General features: G+C 36.8%; 1 protein-coding gene across 2 annotated transcripts in view; it reads left to right on the top strand.

Annotated features, from left to right (window-relative positions):
* The window catches only part of CNTNAP2 (contactin associated protein 2), a 1,166,415-nt gene that overhangs the window by 355,447 nt on the left and 792,729 nt on the right, over positions 1-18,239 (top strand). For both annotated transcript variants that reach the window (XM_040547669.1, XM_040547670.1), the window contains one exon: positions 5,669-5,779. In XM_040547669.1, the coding sequence (XP_040403603.1) occupies positions 5,669-5,779 (111 nt within the window). The remainder of the gene's footprint in view (positions 1-5,668; positions 5,780-18,239) is intronic.

The following is an 18,239-nucleotide window of genomic DNA, read 5'->3' as shown; positions in this document are numbered from 1 at the left end:
CTTTGCAAGAGCCTCTGAGATCCTCAGATGCCACTTCAAACTATTAATAAAAATACCTGTGATAAGAAATGAGAACAGTATTACACCTACAAGCACTTACAAACATATAGTTGTTCTTATGGATTCTAACCCACCGCTAAATATAAATGTCAAGAAGATACAGATAAACTTCAGGTTCTTTTTCATTTTCTTGAGCAGACCACTTTGATAAGATATAGCAGTGATTTTACAGGTGACCTGTTTATTGATCTGGATGCTGAGCATTTGAACAGACTTCTGTGAAGTGAAGCATTGAGGTTTTTTACTCTGCTTTGCCCACCAAAATCATTGAAGTCACTGGTATTGTAACAGCCTCTAAAGTTGATAAATCAAGGGCTTGTGCATAAATCATTTTCTTTGTGCTACCAAGTAGCTCATAAACTAAGTGGGAATGAAAACAGTTACAGACAAAATAGAAGTCAGCCCTTTTATAAACTACCCAGCATGATGGCTAGACTATCTTAGATTTCGTTAAGCGTGAACTTCAGAACACCAGAGGCTGCACTTGGTAGGCCTAAAGATCCATTTGTCCTACTATTGTGTTTCCAAGAGTGGATGCTTAGGGAAGAATGTAAGAACAGAGCGAGTGCATAGTCATCCTCCAGTGGTGTTTCCCTGGTGTCTCCCCTGGTCTTTTGGCATTCATGAATATGAAGATAGTGGCTTGCAGAGGTTTTTGCATTTGTATTTGATTTTGACTTTATGTAACCTTTCTTCCATTGATCTATCCAATTATTTGAATCTCAAGGAAACTTGTTTGTGATGGAAATGTACTACAATTTCTGTCTCAATAGGAAAGTCAGAGTAGCAAACATCATGGTAGCTGTGTCACAGCTATTGGTTCTTTCTATCTGAACAGAAAGGAGTAGAGTGGAAGTGTGGTTTTGCTTCAGAAAGTTAACATTTAAATGGGTCTCAGTTAGCTTGAATGTAAATACATCACTGAGATAAATGTTATGGAGGAGAGTTTGTTTCTTTGCTGCTATGATGCTGGCAGGAGAGTATGTTCTGTAATTGATTAACAAGGCACAGTACATTGACTTATATGGGAAAGCTATTATATCTCAGTAGCAGGAAGGTATATATGATTCTCGTTTTAGTAAGTAAAAAATTGGATTCTGTGGGAAATAACTAAAACTGCTGGAAGAACCAAAGTTTCCCAAAGGTTTTTTTTCCCTCTTAAATCTGTAGCATAACAGCATTTCATGTTGTGAAAGAGGTTTAAAAGTGCAATATATTTAGTGGAACTTACATACAAAGCTAGAAATATTAGCTTGTGTAAGCAGTCTTTTTACTTCTGTTCTGCTAGACCTAGAGCCATGAGTTATTGAAGAGATTTAATATCTTTTTTAACATGTCTATTCATTTTAAATATAATGCTTCCCTATAATTCACACCCATGTATGGTGAATTTCCTATATTTTCAAACATAAAAGTGTACTTGGGGTGGAGGTTTGGGGGAATGTTTATGTTTTTTTTTAAACACAGAATCATAGAATCATAGAATATCCCAAGTTGGAAGGGATCCATGAGGATCATTGAGTCCAACTCCTGGGTGTTGGTCCAACTCCAACGGACCACCCAAAAAATCAGACCATATGTCTGAGAGCATTGTCCAAATGCTTCTTGAACTCTGTCAGGCTCAGTGCCATGACCACTTCCTGGGGAGCCTGTCCCAGTGCCCAACTACCATCTCGGTGCAGGACCTTTCCCTAACACCCAACCTGACCCTCCCCTGTCCCAGCTCCATGCCGTTCCCTCGGGTCCTGTCACTGTCCCCAGAAAGCAGAGCTCAGCGCCTGCCCTCCACTCCCTGCATGAAGAAACTGAAGGCCTCGAGGAGGCCACAATGTCTCCCCTCAGCCTCCTCTTCTCCAGGGTAAACAAAGCATTTGACTTCAGCCACTCCTCATATGTCTTCCCTTCCAGAAACTACACCATCTTTGTAGCCCTCCTTTGAACACTCTAAAAGCTTTATGTCTTTCTTATACTGCGGCACCAAAAACTGCACACAGTATTCAAGGTGAGGCCACACCGGCGCAGAGCAGAGTTGGACAATCACTTCCCTTGGCCAGCTAGCAATGCCATGCCTGATGCACCGCAGAATATGGTTGGCCCTCCTGGCCACCAAGGGACACTGCTGGCTCATGTTCAGCTTGCTGTTGATCGAAACCCACAGATCCCTCTCTGTGGGGCTGCTCTCCAGCATCTCTCCAACAACTCTGTTTTTATCCCCTATCATTGGCTATTCCAACCAAACTAAGAAAGCAGACATCCACATTCAGTATTTCTAAAATGCATATGCACCAAATGAAAAACAGTCATGACTGTCTGTAAAAATCATGACAACATTGACAACTGACAAATACAGTAATACTGTTGTATTTGTTTATTTAGTTTTTACTATATGAAGCTTGTCTGTTTTATTATTTTGAATCCAAGAGGATGGATTAATGAATCAAAGAAAGAAGGCAGGCTGTACAGGGGTACAAATGATGATTTAGAAGCTAGTACTATTTCCAAAAAGTATACATATTTCTTTTTGTGTAGCTTCATCAACAGTAGCAACAATCACTATCAAAATAAAAGGTGGAGATTTTCTCAATAGTTTCTGGGATCAGTAAAAGAACAACAGTTCTGTTGAGGTTCTGCTGTTTGGAGAGGTGTTTTTTCATCTGTCATGTTTCTGAACATGTCTTAAATTCAGTTTTATTTTTGGTGCAGAAATTAAGACTTTGGTCATACTTTATCCCTTGTTCGAATGTTGATTTTTTTTTATTTTTTTTTATTTTTTTGAGGGTTTTAGGATAGACCTTGGGTTTCACAAATATTTTTAAAATATCATGACCAATATCCCCCTACTATATTCAGTAATCGATCAAATTGCATGAGTACTTAGTCTTTTTTTTTTTTTTTTTTTAGCTACAACTTTCTATTCCTAATATTCTTCTGGAAAGCTGGAAATTTCCTCCCTACCCCAACCCCTCAATATGAAATTACAGGGGGGAAATCATATAAACCTCTGAATTTTATTTTAAAAATATACTAATAATCCTATCAAATTTAAATGTCGTGTAAGGGATTTTATGAATATGTAAGAATGCAGGATCAGATGCTATATGAGCTTTTGTAGCTGTGTACTTCCACTCCTCTGGCGTTGCTATTGTGCATTTGATAAAGTCCTGTGCCTCTTTCTTGGAATTCCATAAGGTAGTCTGACTACTAAGGAGCCCTTCCTACATCATAATTAAGACTGTGTGAAAAAATGATATTTTTACTCTGTGTGTATGCATTATGTATATGCATATATGTGCTTCTGTATGTATTTGTGTTATGTATATACATATAGGAGTTTATTGGGGTTTATTTTCTTTGCTTGTAAGTCCCATTCTTCAGTGTAAGTAGCTGTATCATTTCATATTTCTTTATAACAGAATTTCAAAATAGTCGGTGAGGAAATATGGGGGGGGGGGGGGGGGGCGGAACGACAGGAAAGTGAAAATGAAATATATTCAGCTGTAGCTCTCAGTATTAACAAAAAGATATTTTTCCTTAATAGCATGTAAGATAAGCACAGAAAAATGCTATAAAGATATTTTGCTGTGTATTTTTAAATATTTCTTACTATATGTCCTTCTGTTTTTAAATGTTTACTTAGACAACAGAATTAACAAAGAATGCCTTCAAATCCTTAGCTAGGTAACACTAATAATGAAGTGTCAGAGAGAGCAATTTTCTAGCAATCTTTAAGCTGAAAACCTATTTTTATGGATAATAAAAATGCATTATAGATAAAGAAACGTTATAAAGATTTGTTTTTTGAGTAACTCTTACTGTGATCATGATGTTTACAACAAAATTTCTAATAAGTACTTCAATCTGCTGCTCATTTCTGTTCTTACTCTGTAATATACTACTTTGAAATAATAGCAGCAGGATCTTAACATATAGAAACTTTTTCCATGTCTTCCCTTGCTGCTACGGAGGTCATGTGTGTGCCCACTAGTTGGGGACACACATGCGTGGGTTGTATGATGTTACCACAAGGCACCGTGGCCTCTCCAGCTGCAGATCTGAGTGAAAATATGCTGTGTGGCTGGAGCCAAAGCAGGGGGAGGAAAAGGAAGTGGAATCAATACTTCTGTCTTGTGATATAAACAATTACACTTAAAACCATTTTTCTTCCCTTGTCAGAATTCCATCATTTAATAGCATGGTAGAGAATTCTAAAGTCTTCAGAACTGTCCTTTAATTCAGTGCAAAGCAATTGAACTTTACTCTTGCCTATACCTTTATGCTGGTATGAATTTTGCTTTCTTCCATAAAAAAACTTGTAGAGATTTGTGGAAAAAATAAATAAATAAAAATCGTATTTATTTTGTTAAATGTCAGAGTACTGATTCATGAACTGATGTTTTGTATTTCTGTGCTCCAGTTTCTATTGCTGTGTAAGTAATTTTATTTTTCATTATATGAAACTTGAAATTTTACGAGAGCTGCATTACAAGTGACTAGATTCACTCACAATCACCCTTTTTTTACTTTTAAGTTCCTCTTTCGAGAATAACGTTAATTCTGTCTCCACATGTGATCCAGTCTGCCAGATCATAGTTTTCTAATTTTACCAAAATCTGGTGTGGCTGAGTATTGATTATGGTGCCTACCAGGAATGCTCTACGGCTTTCTAGATACATACTTAAGTTGAGGGTGTTTCCATTTATAGCAAAGCTTATGTTGCAGTGTGTGTGTTTAAAAAGGTTAATCATGTTGACTGGTGGAACTTATGTTTTTTGCTTATGTGGTAGGTTGTACCTGAAATGTAAATGAGTAATTTAACCTATGTATTTCACACATTTGTTCAAGTAACTGAGGAAAGACTAGAGTAAAAAGCAGTACATTAACTGATCTAAACATTTGGAAAATCAAAAGCCAGTTCTCTCCATTCTAATTCACATAATTTCATACAACAACAGGAGATTTGTATTAAACTTTTTTTCTTTATTAGAAAGTCGAAGATTCTGATTTTGGTTTTCCTCCATCTTAGATGCTAATTCTAAATTAATCTTCTTTATACTAAGTAAAATACAAGTGAAGTGCTCAAATGGATTATGGAGATTATATTAAGAAAAAAGATTGTTTCTCTAACTATTTTTCTGAGTAAATCTGTAATATGTGGTAATTCATAAGCATTTATTCATGTGCCCTAATTTATTTTCTTTATTAAAATATCAGGTTATCAGCATCTCTATTATGGAACTGAGAGTTTATATCTTATCTACTTCTTACAAAGCTTTCATGATAATAATTTTCTATATCACTGTTTACATATCATCAAAAACTTTCCAGATATATCAGGGCAGGCTTTTTTGTTTGTTTGTATTATCCTAAAGGAGAGTGGTCACTCATGGTTAAGCATCAACATTACTCAGCTGTCCTAACTTTGTTGAAGTCTTTATTTTCTCTTTGTGTTTTATTTTTACTGAAATGTTGGGATGTATCCACATGCATTCTGCATGTACACAAGTGACAAGACTGTGTTATTACCCAAAATAAAAATAAAGAGTGCATTGCCCCTTAATGTGTATGAATAATTAATGGCATAAAGTTAATCTGTCTTCTTGTGTTTCAGAAAAGTGTGATGAAGCTCTGGTCTCAGCGTTACCCCACTCCTCCTTCAGCAGTTCATCATTTATGACAAGCAGCTATGTGCCAGGGTATGCCAAGTTAAACAAAAGAGGAGGTAAGGGACACTATCTACCTTATGTTCACGTATTTTGAGAAAAAGCAATGGGTGATATTTTCAATACGAAAATGCTTTTTATGTGGAATATTAGTGCTAATGTTTGTTTCAACAAAATTTTAGCTCTCTGACTCTTTTTTGTAAACAGAATGAATTTTTTTTTCATTGTATGTGACAGTAATTGCACACCATTGCACCACAGGGAGAAACACATTGCTGATAATGTATCAGCGTGTGCCAAAGTCCTAATGTTGATGGGAGTCACACGGTACGGTTGAATAATTGACTTCGGCTAAAAGGGCATACCTGTGTTCATAGGGTAAATGAACATTTGCAAGGTCATGGATGTTGGAGCAAAAATTAAGCCTCGATTTGCTTTGTTGATTTGACCTGTTTTCCACGTTGGCAATGTGGAAAAAATTAACTTTTTGTTGCATTACTACTAGGAGCTTTACCCTTTCCATGTATTTCTGTAACACAATGAGGTGTTCAGAAGTAATAAAGCCACTTCAAATATGGTAGCTGGAAGAACAGATGTATAAGTATGATGCTCAACCTGATCTAATTATATCCCTTGATCTAAGCAAATTTATTTATATCTAAGCTCTGAATGCAAGTCTTTACCTTCACCCACAGGAATTTTCATAGCTTTCCTTGATATTTCTAGATATCTGTGTATATGCCATATTTATATAGAACTCTAAATTATTTTCACAAGAATGACACTTTTAAACATGAAGGTTAGATTAACAGAAAAATAGTATTCTGAATATTATTTTTTTTCCTAAATAACATCAATCTAAAAGTCCTAAAATCTAAAATTTCACAGATTCTTGGGGAATTAGCTTGTGAATCAATACCAAAATTTTATCTTCCCCCCCAAATGCATGTCAGGGGTATAATGAAGTGACTTTGTGAACTTAGAACTAAGAAATCCTTTCACTCTAGGGAGGAAGAAGAGAGACCAAGTGGTTATAGTGCCTCAGTCTTCTAAATCATGATGGTCTAAAATAACAGCAAAACACCAGCCCTGTTGAAGGTTGGTTTGTTTGCACTACTGCTTTAGTCTTCCTGCTCCTGCAAGAATTTTGTTGCCTAGGTACTATATTCTGTCTTCTCAAAACCAAACAAACAAACAAAGCAGAAACCATTAAAACAAAATAGTCTTTTTCTTTGGGTGTAAATAAAATCTGAAATACTTTCAACTGGTGGAACACCCTAGAAGTTAAAGGCATAATATCGTCCATACAGATTATAGTCTAAGATGCCCATGTTTCTACTACCAATTTTTTGTACTATGGTTTGTGCAGTTTCTGAGAAAAAAAAAAAAAACAAAACAAAACTTATGGGCAAAGGTACAAATTTACTGTTAGCCTAATTGAAATCTTTATCAAAGAATAATTATTGGTCTAGATTTTATTACAGAAAAAGAAAGAAAATAAAAAGATACTCCAATAGTAAAACAGATTATATGTGCACACTTCCTTTTCCTTGTCTGTCCTTTTCCCTGATGTTACACTCCCCTTAACCAATTGTCATTATCCCAGGCTCTTCACTGGGAACAGGACAGTGGTGTCAATGACAATATTGTTATGGTAGGATCTGCTTGAGGTTACTAGTATGTATTTTCCAGCACACACATTGATTTTCAGGGAACAGGGAGAGGGGAACTGTGCCATCATGGTGGCCAAGCCATGGGTGATGCTGGGGCAGGCAATGCCCTGTCTGCTGCTGCACCGTTCCCCGTCCCTAACCAGGGTAGGCAATGCCAGTGGCACCAGCAAGTACTGCTGACTATATGGAGATCATTGAAAGGGAGGGGATAAACCAAGTCTGAACTGAGCCATAAAGCTCACCAGTGGAGCAGAGCAACGGATAGAGCTGGGTATACATCTATGGCATGGCTCATGGGGGTGAGGTTTTAAAAGCAGGGACTGAAATGGGGCAGTGGGAGTGGGTCCTCAGAGGGACTTGGAAAGTCAGTTGTAGCCTATTGTTGCCTTCAGAACCCTGATATTGATCTTTGTTTATTTGTCTGCAATTCCATATGTCTATATGTGTGTGTTTTGCCTGTGTAGGATTCCTATTCTTTGATTATTTTATTTTTTTTCCCTTGGTCTTTGTTCTCCAACTCTGGCCTTACCCAGCTCCCAGAGTTGCTTTCGTTTGTTTACCAGTAACTGACCTGGTGAGTTGCTTAGAGCCCAGCTCCCTCTGGTATCGCCCTCTGACTGTACTTTCAATTCCGCTGTTATCCCATGATTGTAGGCCTCTACACTACATTTGTATTCTACAGTAAGTTTGTTCTGTGAGAACTATCTACTTTAGGTACAGGAATATATAAGAATTGTTATGCCAATAGTCATTAACCTATGCAATCATAAATCTGAGTTAAAGGTAAAACAGAGTAGATTGTGTTACCTGGTTGTTAGGGAATTGCTATTACAACTAAATGACCTAAACAGAAGCCAAAGACAAGCGTAGGAAAAATATGACTGACAAGCTCTAGTCGTGCACCTTTGCAAAGTTAATGCAAAGCCTGTGGCCTGTCAGTAGTATTGGCAATTTCTTTGGGTTTAGGCCTGCAGACGAGTAGATGAAATTGTTTATTGTTTCAGAAATTTAGAAGAAGACTTCTGAGTGAGAATAGGTGTAATTTCATGCTGGTTTGAGAAGAGAGCAGTTCAGTTTGGGGGTTTTGGTAAATTTTGTTATGTACTTTTTAGTAAATCTCAATCTTTCTGTTGCAATATATCTGAACATGAGTTTTGATGTTTGTTTGGTCTTTAATTTTTGTTTTCAACTGTTTATTGTCCAGATGAAAGAAGCTAAGGAACAGTTTAATCCTAAACCAGTGCTTATCATTTAGGTTTAATCTCTCTCTGTATCTGATCACAGTTATATTAAGTTCCATGCTATTACCTGTTTGAAAACAGAAAAAAAAGTTGGTCATTAGAATAACTTTAAAAACATAAAATTTCATATCACCCTGCTAGGCAAGATTGTCATATTTGTTTTGCATGACTATTTCTCCTTTTAGTTTACTAGACTTTTGTTCTATCGCAAGTGAAAGGCAAATCAGGCATTTGAAATTTATTTTTTTCCTTTAATTAATTTACCCTCCCCTTTCCTATGCTTATGATCCCTTCAGTGCAGTTTCTTGTAATGATATTTTTTTAGAAATATGGGTCTACGGTGGTATCATTAATCAAATATTTACTTAATTTCCTTTACTGAAAGGTCACTTGAAATTTAGTTTTCTTGCATCTCTTTGTTTAAATAGTAATGTCATGAGACTGTTGTCATCCATTTCTTAATACCTATGTAGTCTAGCATACATACTTTTTGAAACTGAAGCTTCTATATGAACATCACCCAGTTTTACTTTCCTTATTCTGGTACCAGTACAATTACTTCAGAACTCATGAATGTGTTTAACATGGGAATTCTGCCTTCACTGTTTTTGATGCTTCTGCTTCTACAAATGATGGAAAATAGTTCAGTTTTAATGCTGAACTATTTTCTAACATCATGGAATTACAGATATTGCTAATCAAACCAGTAATAAGAGAGTCAATTTTTTTCTCTCCAAAGAGTCATTACCACCTAATAGGTTCCCAGATCAAATGTGCTATTTAAACCACACTGTGCTCAAGTCATTAAATGGAAAGAACTCCCCACCTCCTCTAGTCCCAAACTCTTTAAATTAAGGAAATATGCATTTGAAAATTCTAGTCTCCAACCCAGTTATAATTTTCTTTGCTGTTTTCATGTCATTTTATTCTAGACGCGCAAAACATTTCAGTAGAATACATAGTATATTTTATTCTATTGATTAAGACACTGATTCGCTGCGCAGTTGCATCATGTTATTAAGAAGGTTGCAGTTGTGACTGTAGTTGTTCTAGTTCTTCTATAAATGTTGCAAATGGAAGAATACGCAACAAAAAGCTTAATATTTTCATCAATCTTTAGGAGGTTTCAAAATTAGAAACATCCATGAATTTCCATTTAATGTTTGTTATGTCTTTCTTCACAAATCCCATAACTAGTGATCTAGGCAAACAGAACTAAAACTTCATGATATCAATCTGGAAACTCCAGGATGGATGTTTTAAGCATATTGTTTTTGTTAGTGTATGAGAATGTTTCACATTTTTCACAGCGGTCTACTGTTTCCACAGTGCTGTAAGTCTCCACTGACTTATGGATTAGTACATATACTTTGTTAAAAGGAAATAAAGATTGGATGGACAAAGTATGACATGATTAGAAAAATTAATCTCTTACCCAATCTGTTTAGTCAGTGCCCCTTGTACCTCCTCTAATCCTTATTTCTTATTAGTGTAAACAAAGAGAAATATCATAAACCTGGTTTTAAAAAAAATAGTTTTGATTAGAGGAAAAAAAAATCTGATTGGAGAAATAAATATTCAGTGGTTACCTGCAGGTCTGTCACTCTTTTGCAAACTCATACCCAAAATGCATATAATTTTGAGGTTCCAGTGTGTATGTCAGTAAGAGTCTTCGATTTATGCAATTGTTACAACTCTGATCCTGTGTTTCCACATCAGAAAGTCAGAAGCCTGGTGTTACAATGCATGTTGGCAAAGCTGTCTCTTTCACCTATCCCCAAAACACCCCAACTGATAAGGAGAACTTTAAAGTAGGAAAGATGGGGTAAAGGGAGTACTATAGAGATAGGATAGTCAGCAAAATGTATCTCGAGTCAGCAGTGCATTGGGGAGAGTGTTGAGAGCAGATCAAGGGAGGTTATTCTCCCTCTCTACTAAACCCTAATGAGGTCATATCTGGAGTACTGTGTCCAGTTCTGGGCTCCCCAGTACGAGAGACATGGAACTACTGGAGACAGTCCAGCAGAAGGCTACAAAGATGATAAGAGGCTTGGAGCATCTCTCATATGAGGAAAGGCTGAGAGAACTGGACCTGTTTATCCTGGAGAAGAGAAGACAGAGGGAATCTTATCAATCTTATCAAATATCTGAAGGGAGAGTGTCCAGATGATGGAGCCAGACTCTTTTCAGTGGTGCCCAGTGATGGGATAAGAGGCAAAAAGCACAAATTGAAACACAGGAATACAAGGAAAAACTTATTTAGTGTAAGGGTGACAGAGCATTGAAACAGGTTGCCCAGAGAGGCTGTTGAGTCTCCTCTGGAGACATTCAAAACCTGCCTTGATGCGATCCTGTGCAGGGTGCATAGGTGACCCTGCTTGGCAGGGGGATTGGACTAGATGATCTCCAGAAGTCCCTTCCAACCTCAGCCACTCTGTGACCATGTCATGGGTGGCTCCCCTCTTCTGCTTTCTGAGTGCTTTCAATTATAGTAGCTTAGAAAAATGCTTCCTTTTATTATTGTGGAAAGAACAAGAAGGCCACAGAAGCTGTAAACTATTCTGTCTTTTTCTCTTTGTGAGCAAAGGACAGTGGTTCCTCTGCAATACTGCTTCTCATCAGTATGCCTCACTGGAGTTAATGTAAGCAATTGCTGCTATCCCTGTCAGGCCTGCAGAAAAAGGGGTAAAGAAACTTTGAAACTTTAGGTGTTGCAGAACATAGGTGGAGACTAGAAAGATGTGATGAATGCATAGTGAAAGTAGGTTTGGGGAAGGTAGAGCATGATGACTTCTGACTTGTTAGAGTCTTGTAAGCAAAAGCTTGGAATACTTAAAATTCTAATACTTTTTATTTTGGACACACTTCATAGAAATATTTTGAATATTCTCTCAGTAATCAGCTCATTAACTATACCTATGTAAACCAAACATTTCTCAGCATATTAAATGATCTAATGTAATATTTGGAGAAAAATAAAAATATGTTACCTTTGCAAAAAAAATTACATTTTCCTTTTCAAAATGACTGACAGAAGTCATTCACATTATTATATGCCATTAAGTTATTAATTGCACTATAGCACAGTTTAACTGAAATCTAGTTAATAGACTACATTTAAAAGGTTTCAGACTTTCTTTCATTTTATATCCTACCTATTCTTCTGCAAAAGTAGTCCATATTGCTAACACCTTCCTAACTAAAATGGCGTCACAGGAGAGTTTTCAATTAGCTCATTCCAGAGCTTTTGAAAAATCTATCTACAGTAGCTAGTGTATATGTGATATCAAGGTTACAAGGTCTAACATCTTATGACCTGCCATCAATAGAATCAATGGACTGCATCACATCATAAGAAGGATTCTTAGCACACATCTGATATAATGCATTATCAATTTTCCTTTTAATGGTTCCCAAGCTATTGGACCTTACACTTATCACTGGTACAGAAATTAATGCTGCCCATCATCCACCTCGTACCACTTTAATTTAGGGAAGAAATTCTGCATTATTTCAACATAATGTAGTGTTATATAATATCATTGGAAGCTGCTTGAAACTGAGCAGTCTCAGAACTTCAGCAATAATCCCAGCAGACGGTAAAAGTATGAAGGTCATAATGAATCTTAGGATGTATGGAAAGTATCTTTTGCACAGCGGAATAAAGAAGAAATTTGGCATCCTAGGCTCTCTTTCAAGTCCAATATTAGCCAGAAAGCCGAAGCTGCCAACAAAATTGATAATGTAATATGGAAGAAATTTCTGTAGGACACCTGATATTCAAAAAGCCACTTTTATCACCACTATATAACTCCTGTCTAGGCTTTCATGTTGCTTTTTAATCATGGTGCTGACCTTGACCTGTTATCGGGATTATTGATGTGTCTTTAAAACAAGCATCAGAAGTTTTAAGTGTTGGCATACATGTAATTGAGACAGTATATTTTTCTCCATGGAGCATTAAATTTTGGCTATTTTGGCTTCTGTGTAGGAGATGCAAAAACTTATCTATAATGGGATGTGACTCTTATTCCTCAGTTCATTCTCAGTAAGTCAATGAAATTCATTCTGCAACAGCTCTGACTATTGACATTAAAAAGTTGCTTGTGAGAGTCTCACCTTAGAAGAAATCTGGGGGTACCTGGCCTAGGCTCTTTCTAGCATGGCTATTAAAAACTGCAAGATTGTAAGCATCACTACTTCTTGAAACCCTTTTTATTTTTCTGTAATGGGATATGGAAAGTATTTTATGTAGTTTTCCTTTTGACAAAGGCATGGTTTTGTATCAGCTGGGATTCTATGAGTTCTTTGGTCTTGTCTGTTCATGGTACTTAACAGGAATTTAGTCTGGGTGTCAATCCCCAAGTAAGAAGGTGCACACTCTGAGTTAACATTGTCCAGAGAGAGATAGCAGGGAGCTAGTATGCAGTAATTAGTACACAGTAAATCCTTACTTTAAATACTTCAATCTCCTGATGTAGACAGGCCCTTACAGCACACTATGAATGTCTCTAGGCAACAAAACTCATTACATTTTGATTAAAAATGTCTCAGAGGAAGTCAGTATAGAGTTGCCAGTAGTTTGTAAATTCACTGTCCAGATTACCGAACAGTGTCTTTCTTATATTAGTAAGCACTTAGGGTAGCATAACAGAATGGTAATAACAATGAGAAAAGCAGTACTATCATCCACCTAACTTTTGTCTCTCTGTAATAAAGATCTTCCTGACTAAAAATTTATAAATAACTGAAACATATTTGCCTTTAAATTTAAAAATTATATATATTTCCCTTTCTGTAAATACATGCTTTAGATAAACACAGATTGTACAATGAAATAGGGTTTGCCAAAGATATGTATAGCATAACTACGTATAACATTAACTTCTACCTCTGTTTTTTTTTCTTTTTTTTTTTTTTTGTTTTTATTTTTCTCAATACATAAATAATTCAGGCTCAGCTCATTGTTTATGAGTTCTTTTCGAACTAGAAAGAAAAGTTTTGTAGGAAAGGCATTTGTTCCCTAATGACTTAGTGGTCAAATATTATTGTTGGATTTGTATATTTTTTCTGTATGTGTTAATCTACCTCACATCTAACCACGTGATCTATTTTGCTTATTCTCCACCTTCAAATTAAATAGCCTCAACTTCAAAATAAATAGCCTGTTCTGATTTTTAATGCAACTCGGTTCTGCTCCATGAATGCCTTTTTTGAAGACAGTTTTTATTGCCACTCAATTGACGTTAACACTTGTTTTCTGTGCTTCAACGGTCTGGCCTTAATGAAATATTTTAAATAAATATCCACATTTTGTAGAAGCAATTCTTAAAAGTACAAATGAAAATGTTTGCAGTAGCTCACTTTACTGAAACTACAAGTCCTTTCAGTCTTTGAAGCAATATATAGGGAGTAGGAAAAAAACATACATTGCAGGAAGACACCAGAACCATGACTATATGAAGGGGAAGGAAAAAGAAGTGCTAAAAATAAAATAAAATAAAATAAAATTACACTATTGTACATCCAGGACAGACTGGTACATTGAAAAAGAACATTTAAAAATGAAAATCATCATTTTCTTTAAAAACACAGTTAAAGTAGCAAAGTCTGTGGAAATCAAAGCTCAAAAAATTGTATAAAAATAAATCATCAGTAATTTATGTTAATTTGCAATAACCCAATCAAAACAGAAAGCATGGCCATTTTTCCATTTTATAACTATTTTTTAATTAAGGAGTTCAGAATACATAATTAGCTTATTAGATACATGCCTAGATAGGGAGAAGGAGGAAAAAAGAATAGTAGTGCTGAGCTTTGTCTTCAACTTTGTGTGAGAAACATCTTCCACAACAATTATTTGCAGAGACAGCAGTTCCAAGACCAGCTGGAGCTATAAGCAAAATGGGCAGCTGTCTAGGGCCACAGACAGCTGGGGACAGCAAATCAGCCTGGGCTCTGCTGAGCAGCTAGCTTATTTCAGGGAAATCTCAACTTAGTTCATTAGTACCTTCTGAAGCTAATGAACTGCTGACTCTGACAGAAAAGTGTCTATGCTGCTGGCAGTCTCACAGACAGCCTGGCTGGATCCGTTTATCACAGATATACTTTTCCCATATCCTCCAGGGACCATTGCAGCAATGGCTGTTTATCCCCCTTGTAGTCAAATCCCCCATCAGCTATCCTAAAAACTCAGAGTTGCATGTAAAGGATTCTACACCAGGACATTAACCTGTAAATAGCTAATAAATTTGTTCCTGTTCTTATTGGCTTCATCCCTATGCTATCTTGAAAAGGCAGATCTGATTAACTCTGATTCAGATCAGAATACTTATATCTTTATTTTCATTTGAGCAGGAGCTAATGGTCACAAACACTGGATGACTAAACCATTTACCTGAGCTTCAGGCAGTATAGTATATCTGGTCTTTCTTACCATTTGCAGTCAGATGTTTCAATTTCACATGTATGTGAGTCATACCCATAAGATGGGTTAAAAGTTATCATACTCTTTCTAAGTGCCATTTATCTTGTATTGTTTTTATTGTGTACTTGTTTCAAAAACATTCATCAAGTTTACATTCACAGAAGTAACACCTGTACATGGAGGTGACATATAGGTCGTAGAGCACGAAGAGTATTCCCAATGGCAGACTTTTGCCTACATAAAGACAAATTTTCACTAAAGAAGATCAGTCCTTGAAACTCAGTCATTTGCACTAAAATACATAGTCATCAGGATTGAAGACATTACATCTGCTGTCTAATTTCAATTCTTAAAATAAGCAGTGGAATTTTATCCCATTTAAAAAGTGGAAACTGTCGCACTTCATAATTCTGCTTTAGAGTTAACATAAAGGGTCAGGCTTTGACTGAAAAATGCACAGTAATGGCACATGGCAGTTCTGCTCAATGTCTCCTCAATACAACACCTCACAGAGAACTAGCCTACACATTAGTTGCCACATTTAACAAACAAATTAGAAAATTTCATACTTCCTCAGACAATGGAGCTACTGCATTTGCACAGACCAATGGGAATATGTGTGATAATAAATAAATAAATAAATAAATAAATAAACAAACAAACCTCAACATAGGAAAAACTGGCCAACTTCTTTTGACAGATCCAGTACGTGCAGGAGTAGCAGAAGCTGATAGGTCAGTTATCCTAGGCTCATTTATGTTTACGGATTCTTCATACCAAGATACAGAGATGTGTGAGACTCATCTAGAACTAGGTAGACAAAGATGCAATGAGTGTACAGAAAATGCACCATCAGCTGCTTTCAAAGTAGGTACCTCTTGTCAGTATGAGTAGTTCACCCTCTCCCACAGATAAAGTGAAGGCTTTCCTTATGTAGATGAGAACAGTGCAACTGGTAGGTAGATTCTACTGCAGCCCAAGCACTGTCTTTCCCAAATAAGTCATAAACAAGCATAAATGCTGGTAAAAATGGGAGCTATTTGGCTACCATAATAACCTCTTAGTACTGTTACATGCTGAAAGAGAGAAAAGAACTAATGTGATAAAATGAGACTATTCACTGGAGAATGGGAGAGTGCAGCTATTATTCATGTTTCAGCCTTCACAATTAGATTATTCACAAGCAAGTCTAAGCTACTGAGTAATAGATAGAACATTAATACTCATTATTCTGTATGTGAGTTATTACATAAGCCACAAAAAATCTCAGGATCTGGAAGAGTCTGACTTGGAATCCAGCCCCACATCTTAGACTTTTGATGACTTCACTTTATCTCATAAACTTGATGAAACTTTTTAACCTCTCTTTTTTTTTTTTTTTTTTTGGTGCAAGAGTTATCTTAATGTTGATAAAAGTGACACATGCATACACATTTGAAAGAAAAAAGTGCACCGACTCATACTGATGAAGATCACTTTTAAAAACTTAAGCTTTATGAAAACCTTGTATAGCCAGTTAAGGTAGAAAGTGAAGAGGTGAAAGATGGACTGTTGTGTAGATCCCACTCAGAGCATTTTGAGTGAGAGAAAAATCCTTCCCTTAAGACAGAGAATTATTTTCCTCTATTACATTATCATTGTAGCTAAGATATGAGTTAGGTTTGTGCAGAATGGCAGATTACTGTAACGCTACAGAGTGAAAAGCTGTTAGTGTAATTAAGAAGTAACAGTTTAGTTTTGCTGACCCAGGTATAAAAAAAAAAAAAAAGCTGATATACTTTCTACATTTTTGTCTGTATGAAGAATTATTTTGTTGAAGGATAGTTAAAGACCAGGCAATCCTCGGAAGAAATGTTAATAGTTGTTTAACCCTTTTCTCCCCTATCTGTCTTGCTTCTCTCCCTGTGAAGTGATCTATTTGTTTAGGTGTGATAGTTCACGTAGGATAATACTGTTGTGACTTATATGTCTTTGGTAGTTTTTTGGCCATCTAAGAAACAACTGAATATCAATAATGAGCTATTGTCTCTTCAGAGCCCTTAACTTTTCTCATTCCTTTTAGGACAAATTTATATTTCTGCAGTGACAAAATGTGTTAGAATGGTCAAATTACAAGTTCAATGACTTTTTTTTGCCTCAGTGTTCACCGGCAAGAGCTCTAACCACATAGCCCAAGCCCCAGAAGGCAAAGGCAGGGACTGGGAGAATGAAGAACAGTCCACTGTAGGAGAAGATCAGATTCAAGACCAGCTAAGGAACCTAAGGGTGCACAAGTCCATGGGACCAGATGTGATACATCCACAGGTCCTGAGGGAACTGGCAGATGAAATTGCTAAGCCACTCTCCATCATATATGAGAAGTTTTGGAAGTCCAGTGAGTTCCCACTGACTCTAAGAGGGGAAACATAACTCCCATTTTGAAAAAGGAAAAAAAGAAAGACCCAGGGAACTACAGGCCAGTCAGTCTCACCTTTGTGCCTGGTAAGATCATGGAGCAGATCCTCCTGAAAACTCTGCTAAGGCACATATAAAATAAGGAGTTAATTGGTGACAGCCAGTATATTTTCACTAGGGGCAGATCAGGCCTGACGAGTCTGGTGGCCTTCTACAATGGGGTTACAGCATTTAGTGAACAGGGGAAGATCAACTGACATCATCTACCTGGTCTTGTGCAAAGCATTTGACTCTAGACCCATGATATCCTTGTCTCTAAATTGGAGAGACATAAATCTGATGGATGGACCACTAGGTAGGTAAGGAACTGGTGGATGGTTACACTCAAAGACTTGTGGTCAATCGTCTGATGTCCAAGTGGAGATCAGTAACAAGTAATGTTTCCCAGGGGTTGATATTGGGACTGGTGTCGTTTAACACCTTTGTTGGTGACATGGACAGTGAAATTGAGTGCACCCTCAGCAAGTTTGCTGATGACACCAAGCTGTGTGGTGTGGTCAACATGCTGGAGGGAAGAGATGCCATCCAGATGGACCTGGACAGGCTTGAGAGGTGGGCCTGTGCAAACCTCATGAAGTTCAACAAGGCCACGTGCAAGATTCTGCATCTGTGCTGGGGCAATCCCAAGGAAAAATACAGGCTGGGCAGAGAAAGGATTGAGAGCAGCTCTGAGGAAAAGGACCTGGTTGATGAGAAGGTCAACATGAGCCGGCAACGTGTGCTT

The sequence above is a fragment of the Cygnus olor genome, chromosome 2 (genome assembly GCF_009769625.2).
Source record: "Cygnus olor isolate bCygOlo1 chromosome 2, bCygOlo1.pri.v2, whole genome shotgun sequence".
Taxonomy (NCBI): Eukaryota; Metazoa; Chordata; class Aves; order Anseriformes; family Anatidae; genus Cygnus; species Cygnus olor.
The sequence above is the reverse complement of the archived record's forward strand: the minus strand, read 5'-3'. Positions and strand labels throughout refer to the sequence as shown.